The 10,742-nt window shown below is 41.0% G+C and overlaps 1 protein-coding gene across 3 annotated transcripts; it reads left to right on the top strand.

The window, feature by feature from the left end:
* Nucleotides 1–65: 65 nt before the first annotated feature.
* Nucleotides 66–10,337, top strand: sytl3 (synaptotagmin-like 3). Of its 3 annotated transcripts, XM_069174013.1 has the most exons (14): nt 66–137; nt 2,275–2,550; nt 3,102–3,311; nt 4,209–4,276; nt 4,621–4,672; nt 4,761–4,827; nt 4,919–4,991; nt 5,405–5,532; nt 5,968–6,090; nt 6,301–6,470; nt 6,555–6,651; nt 6,743–6,913; nt 7,762–7,843; nt 8,863–10,337. In XM_069174013.1, the coding sequence occupies exons 2-14, from the start codon at nt 2,429–2,431 to the stop codon at nt 8,868–8,870; spliced, it is 1,371 nt and encodes a 456-aa protein (XP_069030114.1). In that variant the 5' UTR covers nt 66–137; nt 2,275–2,428; the 3' UTR covers nt 8,871–10,337. The 3 variants fall into 3 exon arrangements, with proteins under 3 accessions (XP_069030114.1, XP_069030096.1, XP_069030105.1); XM_069173995.1 differs by lacking the exon at nt 8,863–10,337 and having other exon boundaries at nt 7,762–8,545; XM_069174004.1 differs by lacking the exons at nt 66–137; nt 8,863–10,337 and having other exon boundaries at nt 2,235–2,550; nt 7,762–8,545.
* Nucleotides 10,338–10,742: the final 405 nt, after the last annotated feature.

Here is a 10,742-nt window from a genome sequence, read left to right as displayed (position 1 = left end):
CTTCGCCCTCCCCTCCACACTGCTACAGTGTGTGTGAATGCTAAAAGGAAGGAAGCCGAGCTCTTGAAGGTTTCCCTCTATATAATCTGCCACTTCCTCAGGCTGACCACTCAACATGCACTGCAAGAAGCCAGAAGGTAAGATCTTGCAACTCTCTGCTCTGCACATCTTTAACTCTGCTGTGACCTCGTTCCCATGTCACAAACCTGAGCGAGCTTTCTTCTTGGTTGCGTGTCAAACGGCCACTAACGGCACTTCTCTGAAACGGGGAGTTGAGTAAATGTTTTTGCAATCGTGTGTGTGAACAACACGTAGTCTTAAAGGGAAAATCCAAAGTGATTTTCTTTTAAAGTGAATGAACAGTATAAATGAATGTTTCCTACTCTGTGCAGTTTATTGTTGTGCTGCTGAATGAGGCGTTTTAACATATTCTACATGCATGTATCTCGTGTTGATAAAGACATATTGAAAAAGCAAATTTTGATGAATCTACAAATGTAGCTGTAATTTTTCACTACCTCAGTTTCAGTCCAATGAATTCAATTGTTGTTGTTTTTTAACTTGCATCTTGTATGAAAGTTTTCAAAAGCAGGTGTTTGGCATGCATCAGTAAAGTGAAAATGAAATACAGAAAGATTCCAGGATTGTTGCAGCAAAAGTTTCCTTGTAACTCCATCTTTGCTGAACTTGATCCTTTTTTTTTGTTCTTTTTTTTTGGACGTGTAGTTCTAGTTACTGTAAAGAATTACAATAAGATGAGCTGCTGAAAACTAGTTGGAAACAGGAGCAGGTCATTTCTAAAATAAGAGTTGCAGTTTTTCTATGCAAGAGCTTGTTGTGTGCGCCTGTGACGGTCGGTTTTATTTGGAATTTGCTTGCAGTGGCTGGACGTCGTAAGTCGTGCTGCCAGAGCCGAGTTATGCAGCCACTCACAGGTCTTCCAGGAAACGCTGCTCTGTGTACCATATGTGGGTCCCAATGTAATCAGTCAGGTGACCTTTTCTGACACTGCTGTGGTGGGCTCGTATGTTCTCACCCTCTCTTCTCGGATGATAACTCATTCATCACTTAAACCACAGATAACCGGAATCACTATGTTCCTTTGGGTAGCGAGAAATGAGTGTGTGATGATCATAACCAAACTGACTGTAATTCTAAAAATGAGGGATCACAGAGAAGCGTGAATAACCGTTCACTGCATTTTAACATCTTCCTCTGGCAGCTTTTTTTTTTTTTTTTAGCAAATTTACAACTTGAGAGGCATGGTGCTCGTCAGCAGAGGACAGATAACAGCTGTGTCCCTCTCTCAGCCATGAGGCCTAATTACAACTGACGCTGATTGTTTTCTCTGGCCTCCTGGCAGCTCCAGTTAGTAACAAGGACAGGCTCCTATCTGTGAACACAGGCTGACATCCAGCTATTTACTCGGCTCCTGGTGCTTCACTTGTCTGCTACTGCAGAGGAAAATGTTTTTTAGAGATAGATGAGAACTTAAAGGAACAGACGCATTTTGGGAAATACATTTAATTACTTTCTTGCTAAGAGTCAGAATATTTTCAAGCTCTTTCTGGGACGTGTAGTTCACAGACAAGAAGGTATCTTCTCATCTAAATCTCAACATGAAAGTGAATAAGCATCTTTTCCATAATGTTAAACTATTCTATTTTGAGATAATCCATTTGAATAAGTCTGCTAACCTGCAAAAAAAAAAAAAAAAAAACTAGGACACAGGCGCATGTCAGCCATCAATAATGCAATGGTTGGCATTTGGTTTGTTTTGCAGCTCTGTCCTCAGTGAAGCATCGCTGCTCCTCCTGCTGAGGAAGCAGAGGTGGTTTGCCAGGCGAGTGGTTGAATATTGGGAGGAAGAAAAAAAAGCTTGTGACATTGACACTTGTGAGAATTATGAGAACGTTTGCGGTGTGAGAGGAAATGAGGGGAAACTGATTATTTGGAGCTTGAAATGTTGCACAAATGAAATATGTCATCAGATTCTGTGCTTGCCGAGAGTTGAAATTCGTCAAGCCGACTATCTGTGTCATCAGGTAGCAGACTTGTAGTTCCTTATTCATCCGTAGAGACAAGAATATTAGAAAAGGGTATTTCCACAGTTGTTGAGACAGACTGATATGTAATCATCCAAGCGGAAACTACAACTATCTTTGTGCACAGGGGGGTTATATCCGGCTCTGACGTGGATAGAGACTCCGTGGAGATCACAAACGGGAGGTGGGGGATCTCAGAAGCATGCTGAATAACCTTTTTATCTTTCAGCTCCAGAAGACTAAAAAGGAGGTCTGACAGTGCGTTCAGGAAGGGGGAGGGCTGACGAAGAGAGGAGGAGGAGGAGGAGGAGACGAGAACCAAAAGAAGACAGAGAGGCAGAGGGGAGGACGGGCAGAGAGAAGAGGAGCAGTGACGGTGAAGGATGATTGAAGACGGTCCTGTGGAGATGGATTTAAGTTTGCTTCAAGTCCTGGAGAGAGAGCGAGTCCTGGAGGTTCTTCGGAGAGACAAACAGCTGCGTATAATCGAGGAGGACAGAATCAGGTGAGTCTTCTCAAGACAATGTTTGTATGTAAAAATGCTTGTTAATGAGGCTCTAAGGAGACAGAACAGATAGATGTGTCATTGGAAACCAAACAAGGATGCAAAGACAAAATATGATTTGTGGTTCTTTTCTATAAACAAATCTTTTTTCAAACCTGATGTACTGATTAAATTGATGAGATTCACAGTCTCAGTGCAGTTTGTTTGTTTGTTACTCTAAAGGTTTCGGTGGCTTCATATTAAAATGCAAACATGCGTAACTCAATTAACCCTCACCATGAAAACAAAGAAATCCATTTTCCAGAAAGTCATATTTTTCCCTTAAAATTTTTTTTACATTTGTTTGTATCAGAATTTTAAGGGCAAATTTCAGTTATTGTATCTCTTACAGTATGGTGAGAACAAAAAAAAAGGTTTTAAGTTCATATAACATTCAAAATTTACTGAAAATAGTGTTTTGCACTGACGAGAAGAGAAATTGTTTGTGTAAGAATTAGCTTTGATTCTGGCAGTTCAACTTGTCTGTGACTCTCCATCTCCTCTCACCTCAGGAGGATGAAGTACGAGCTGCAGGAGCTTCGGAGGAAAGGCGCCAAGAGTTTTGCCCGTCAGTACGGCGAGCGGACCTGCGCCCGCTGCCAGAGGCCGCTGGGGAAGTTCTGGAACTCGGGCGCGGTCTGCCGCGGCTGCAGCCACCGCATCTGCTGCAAGTGTCGCGTCGGAGCGGAGGACTGGAAGTGCACGGTCTGCCACGCCTACAGGTAACGGAGGCAACCGCCGGGCTGAGGCCGAGAGGCACGAGATGACTGTGAAGAGCTGCAGTTGGTGACGTTCTGCAAGTTACTGTAACTGAAACTCTCGCTCCAGTCTAGGAGCGCAACATGAAGGTTTAAATGTCCTTCCCACCAAAGTTACTAAAACACAGTCTGGTGAAGTTGTCTTTTCAAAAACTGAAGCAGCATAATTGAGGGTGAATCAAGTGATGACGCAGACGTTTACTAAACCTGACTTTCTAGTACAGAAAACAAACGACTCGCAAAGATTTAGGAAGTAAAAGATGACATGAAATCAAGGATCGAGGGTTCACTCACAGTCATCATCACATTAATCTGCATCTGTGCTGGGCTTCATGGAGCTTTTATAGGGAGTTCCAGCTCAATGTTCAGCTGTCAGAGCCACAACTTCACTGTTCTGCTTCACTCTCACCTGCAGCTGCAACAATCAACCAATTATTGTAACTCGTTAACTGTTCTCAGCCATTTTTAACATGAAAAATGCCCGACGTCAAGACTGCATCTTTTCTGATTTGCTTCGTCTTTTGTGTTCCCGAATATGTTTGTATTGTCGGTCAGACAAAAAAATGTGTAGATGTCCCCTTGATCACGTCACATGTTTTGACAACATGATTTCCCTCCTTAAGTGGACAGAAAACTTTCCCCGCGGGTTTAATATGCTGATCACATCAAACAAAAGTAAAACTGTCTTGACATAAGATGTCTCATGTAAATGAACTCAATCCAATCTAACACGAGGCATCAAGAATGACAGCATATATCATAACAATCAGGATATTGTTCACCATAGTAACTATTCTTTGTCTGTTTGCTGACTGTGGAACAATTTCTACCTGCTGATCTGAGTGTTGTTCGTGTTCACAGGGAAGTGAAGATCCGGTCAGGAGAGTGGTTTTTAGAGGAAAAGTCAAAGAAGTTTCCGCCCACCACAGGTTTGTTTACAATCCTCAGACTGCATATCTTCACGACTGCTTTCTTTTGCTCGAATTCATCATCATTTAACTATTGATGCTCCCTTGATGTCATCAGTTGAACTACATTGATTGATTAAATATGGATGTTTCAGGTTGTTTGTTTGAGCTGTTTGCTTTGTGGAATTTAAATTGTTGAATTATTCATTATTATCAGTCGACGATGTTGTAATATTTCCGGTGATAATGGATGTCTTGGACGAGTCTGGATTTGAAATACTTTGTGTTTTTTAGCGTTTACACACTTTCTGAATGCGTCAGTCTTTTATTCTTGTAGTCCTTCATAATGTTCATGTTCTTTACAGACAAATATGAGACAGTCGGGGAGAACCTATTGAAGATCTACAATGTGCTGAGGTACTGATAACCTCTACATTTTGATTTTGAGTGTTCCAGGTTTGATTCATTAAATTAAAAGCAAGATTGTTTCCTGTGTTTTTCCCAGTCATATATCAATTGTGCCTCCAACTCCACCACCACACTTGGATCAACAGTTTCTGAGCAGATCTGGGGTAAAGTACTGATACATTTTTAAGCATTACTTCACAGTAAAAGTGTAAAATGTGTGAATCAAGTGCCAATTATTTGTGTTTTGATCTGCAGGATTGGAAAAACTCAAAGTGTTTTACCAAATCTGTGGAAGATCTAATGGTTTCCTTCGCGAGTCACATTAAAAGTAAGTTGAACATGTTCTCACCTCATCTTAATGATCAACTTTTACAGGAGGAACTGTACTTAACTGGTAAACCTGCCATCAGGTTCTGTCAGTGCACATCTTCAGAATGAGACGGTCCATTTCCTGTGAATGTTATTACGACATATTCTCATCTCTACCTCGATGAGCTGAACACTTGTTGATGTAACCTATTGCACGAGCAGAAGTTGCATGAGATGATTTGCACAGATAGCAACCACATGCATGTGCACGCTGAACAAAAAACAACTGTGATACCACACATTGTTTTGAGCAATATAAACATTTCTCCAAGCTGTGGACAAATCTTCTCATTTCCCTTTTTTGTATAGTTGTTTTTTTCATGAATTTCAACATGGTTTTCTGACATCAGTTTCTGGCTTTTGTCATTGCAGAGATTTCCACGTCTCAGAACGACGTGCGCGACGACCTGCTGAGAGTCGACAACAGCCGGAGGGGATCGTGCCTCAACCACGGCACCCAAAAGAGCCTCTCTGACACCGAAATCAACAAATCTAGCAAAGTAAGACGATCTCAGCTGCAACACTTCATGTGTTCATCACATCAACATCAGTCATTGAACTCAGGGGGTCTTAGAGATGACACCCCATGTGAGGGAAAAGTCCATTAAGATATTTTGTCTGTTACAAAACACGCAGCTGATTCTGGGATTTTTTTTTTAAACTCTAAATTGAAGCACTGAAAATGACAGTAAAAGGGGCTTAAACTAATCTAAGACTTTAGCGGTTCCTGCTGGTGATGACAGGGAATAACAGCAGCTGCTGTAGGTCTTAAAGAGGGAAACATTTTGGTTAATGTGCCACCACAAAGGCCACCAAGCTGACATATCAGTGAAATTGATATTATTGATCAAACCGATTAAATGCCTTCTGATAAGTTTTATGTTATTCTTTTTTCACAAGTGCAGTAAATAAAATGATCCTTCTTCTTTTCGCAGCTCTTTAAAGTCCCGAGTCTTCCAAACCTGTTCAAGAAAAGCAAAGACAGCGACCAGGAGGGCTCCTCGACCGGGGCGGAAGAAGAAACTTCCTTCAGTTCTGAGTACTCGGGAGGAAAGAGAGTGAGTCAAAGCTCATGATAAGAGAAAAAAAAATCCCCAAGCAACATCCTGTGGTAGAAATATTAGATTATAGATTATGATCATTTCAGTTTCCTCGCTCATATAATCCCCTCCTCTGCATGTTTAATTGAATTAAACTCAGTCGTGTTGTGTATTTCTTTTCTTTGAGATACAAAATGAGAAGCTGAAGTCTGTATTTTGCTTCCTCAGGGCAGTAACAGCAGCATCAGCACAGACTGCGGCCTCTCCGAGAGCGTCACTGTGGCCGGAGAGGTGGAGCTGGCGCTGGCCTACAACACCAACACCTCCTGTCTGGAGATCACAGTCGGCGGCTGCAGAAACCTCTCTTATGGAGACAGCAAGAGGAGGAAGTGTCACCCGTAAGGACAAGTTATTATGGTATACATTTTGTTATATGCTCCTCCTTCCAAACCTCAGCATCCTCTGTTTATCTCGATGTGTAGATATGTCAAACTCTACGTGCTGCCAGAGAAGAACGGCAAACTGAAGACGTCAGGGAAGAGAAACACGACTGATCCGGTTTATAATGAAGTTTTAAAGGTAAAAAGAATGAAGAAAATCACCTTCAGCTTGTCTTGCATCAGCTTCAGATGGTCAAATTTAATTAAGTTCCTCATCTGCTTTTTGACAGTACGACATAGAGCGCCATCTGCTGTTTGGAAAGAGACTGCAGGCCTCTGTGTGGCATTCAGGAACCCTGAAGAGGAAAGTTTTTCTCGGCGAGGTCCTCATCCCGCTGGACGGCTGGAGGTTTGAAGACGAGACCTCCCAGAACTTCAACTGGTATCCGCTGTGTCCAAAGGTAAAACGGATCAGAGAGGAATTCTGAAATACAGAGGAGAGGAGAGGAGAATGAAAAGTTCTACTGTCTACGGACCCCCAAAGTGTTCATCGTTATAAAAACTATTAGACATGTTAGGAAACTGAGTTAGATGAGGAGAGTGTTGTGAGGGATTTGGACAGCCAGAATTTCAAGGGTTCAAGACATTATTATGGCTGGAAGAAAAATCTCACACATAAGATCCCACACAACCACAAATTGTGGCGTTGAACACTTTGGTTTTAGCACGTTTATATTTGGTATCTTCAGAGGAACAGTGGGTTGGTGGGTTGATTTGGTTACAGGACGGGAACAGACTCGCTGTTTACTGCTGATTTGGTTCTTTATGCTAAACCAAGCTAAGCTAACAGTCTCCTCAGCATTAAAGCACATTTTCAAACTGAAAAAACATTTCTTTAAATAGATAAATTAGACATTATGAAATACACAGATAATTAATAATTGAGTAATACAGTGATACAATATCTTCTTAAAATTAAGCTCATCTTTATAAAAGTTATTTCCAAATTTGTTTTGCACAATACCGTTTTTCTTAATGACAATTTTATCTCATAATGCTACTTTTCATCAGTCATTTCCTGTTGAGACAAGCAGGTCACACACAGGGACTGATAAATGTATTAGTTATTGTGAAAAGAAGGATTAAATGCCATTTCTATAAATAAAAAAATACATTTGTTTTTTTGTTTGTTAACAATCTGTGTTTATTCATGTTTATATTTCTTGTATGTTATTTGGTCATATTGAATCATGTTTAACTTTTCCAGAGAGTATTTTCTTTAAAATCTTCTCCCCCTTGTGTGCATCAGGCTGAGAGTCCAGATAGAGGCGCCGTGGAGCAGGACGGAGGAGAGCTGCTGATCAGAGTCAAGTTTGGCACCGACAACCAGGGTGAGCTCCTGCGGCTCAGCTCCCTTAAATATCTGCAAGAGAAAGAGTCTCGGTTGTCCGTTCGCCAGATCATTTAATATTAATTTAATGATAATTAAACAAGTTCTGCTTTGTCGTTCCATGACAATAACTTAAATTTGCACATAATCTTGCCATTGTTGCATATATAACACTACACAATACAAGCTGTCAGCCTTGTGTGTGTGTAGCTTGCTTTATTTATTTATTGATGTATTTTTCATCAGTTTTCAACCACAAAAAGTATTTAATCATTCAAATGAAAATAAAATACAGTTTTTACTAAAGGCTTCTTCGCAGTGTCTTGGGTTGAGTTGAGAGCCACTGTGTTCATGTCGTAGGACTGTAAACCTCAATGAAATATTATATTTGATGTCAGGATGTACAAATAAACTTGAATAAACTCCACTTGAGTTTTCACCCAACAACATTATCTTAAATATATTTACTATAACACTCTTGCCCTCCAGTATCATTGCAGTGGTTTATATTCAGTACTCATCAAGGTTTAATGTGCCAACATTTTAAGAGTAGCCTCCAACTTTTCAAAAATGATCAAATGAGCTACAAACAAAATCCTAAATTCAACAAATAGAGAAAAGCTTTTAAAGAGGAATGAAACCTCCACATTTCCGCTGCTTTGAGCTCTTGGTGGTTTTTATTTCAGCACTAGAGGTCAGAAGAACGACTCTTTTGGGCACCTCCATGACAGACATGATGTCTGGTTCCCTGCAGAGGTTAAAACTGGGCCACATGGCAAAGACTAACTGTCTTTATCAAAGGTGCCAAACACCTTCCCGTTAATGCGTTGATCACAACGCCTGCGTCGGAGTGTACATACTCCTCATCGTGTCTCTTTGTGTGCGCTTCGGTGTCTGCAGGCCTGCGAGGCGTGTCGTATGTGTTGTGGTGTGTTTTTATGAATGCATTAAAGCGTGTAAGTGTTTAATAGGCGTGAGGGTGGGTTTACATAGCTGTTTGTGTTTGTGTGGTGTCTTTAGGTGTCTGAGTCTGGGTGCAGGCTGAGAGTTCGACGCCCATTCCTTACGGTGAGAGCGGGCGTCCTCACCGGCTGCTGCTTGTCCAGGAGGACGTCTCTGAACCTGGACCTGTGGGACTGAAGCCCCTCCTGCCTCCCTGAGGGGCTCCAGTGGATCCTGGTAACAGCAGAGATTTCCTCTTCAATGTCTTCAGTGACGAAATCTGTAGTAACACTTTACTTTAACCCCACCGATGAAGCATTTAGATGATGTATATAAACAATATGTTATTCATAACGACATAATGTTTACATCTCCTATGTTTTATATATAGATGAAACATAGTTCAATTTATATATTTGAAAATAGTAATTGCAACTCTACAACCAAAACAATGAAATGATAAATTCAGAAAAATCTGCAATCGGAGTGAAACAGCAGTCGATAATTCCTCATTTCTCCCCATCGCCGTCACCGGTGACACGACATATACGATCTTAGCAGCTTTGAACTACTATTTCCGAGGTCCAGAACCTTCCCGCTCCACATTAACTTATTTATAAACATTTCTATGAATGATTATTACACGTGTATTCACATTTAAATAACATTTCATAATATTCTTGTGTAATTGTTTAGGATTAGTTTTTGTTTGTTTTTGTTGTTATTTGTTATTCACTGCTTACGAATGCTTCATAGTAGGAGGGGTTTATAAATGCATGTATGAACTTCCTACAGTATAGGACTACGTTATAGTAAACGGTTAAAGTGAAGTGTTGCTATGGTTCCGGTAGAGGCCACGCTGCTGCGTTCAAGGCATCTTCCAGATTCAGTTTCCTCTTTAATGTGATGTTCTTCTATCAGACGAGACAAACATCAATGCAAATGAAATTACGCTGGAAAGACACTGGAGGGGGGTAGTAATATTTCTGACAAATGAAATTTGGAGCCACACCCGGTCCGGACAGGAAGTGGTTTGAGTTATTTGGGAGGGAGCCTCGCAGGCCGGACTCTTCACTGTTTCCTTGTGGACAATGAGGCCTTTCTTGTCTCTGTGGAAGCAGCGTGTGAAAGATCTGCTCAGTCTCTGGTTTCACAGCCGCAAAGAAGAAACGGGGAAAAAAAACCAAAAAAACTTTGCAGAGGAAGGAGCGGTGATGTCACCCACCTGGAATTCTGTTAACCCTGTGTGCTCCTGGGTCGCCATGGCAACAAGATGCCCAACAAATGGCGTGACGCCAGTTCTCGTCAACGCCAACTATGACGACACTCGGTGTCACTGCCCACCAACTGACTTTATTTATTTATTTATTTTTTATTTAAATACGAAAGACTCAGCCGCACTTTATGCTCCGTTAGCAGGACAATATTTATATTTCAACAACTGTCAGCATTATTGATTAATGTAGCTTCTAATATGTGTTGTATTTCCATGAGCTGAACTATTTATTTGTCATACTGAATCACTTTAAGGATTAAAAAGTCTGAAGCGTAAACATGCCTCCTCTCACATTCAATACAAGCTACACCGGTGTGACTACAGCCATGTTTGCTCCGAGGCTTCAATCCACTAATGTTGAACAATGCCAGACTTTTCCTTCAAATAGAACTAAGAGGTCCAATCAAAACCAATGGAAAATCCGTAGCCCAAAAATATGTGTCAACATGCCTCTCAACACCTATTGCACAAAGTAAAGACACTGTTGTGTAATCAGGTTTTTTTTATTACCAATATGTTGAACACCTCATTATAAATCCTTTTCATATACAAAGGCCAGCATAGCTGTGTGTTTCCATTACAGTGTCGGTAAATGATACTCGAGTCCAGAGAGGAGTGAGAGGTCGTTTGTTATACTGTCTGAGTCAGTCCATTGTGACCAAGCTGCAAAATCGAAACTCTA

The sequence above is a fragment of the Embiotoca jacksoni genome, unplaced genomic scaffold (genome assembly GCF_022577435.1).
Source record: "Embiotoca jacksoni isolate LCO1_2020_lvr unplaced genomic scaffold, fEmbJac1.0.p SCAF_101, whole genome shotgun sequence".
In the NCBI taxonomy this organism is placed as follows: domain Eukaryota; kingdom Metazoa; phylum Chordata; class Actinopteri; family Embiotocidae; genus Embiotoca; species Embiotoca jacksoni.
Note: the sequence above shows the minus strand (reverse complement) of the source record. Positions and strands in the feature narration are given on the sequence as shown.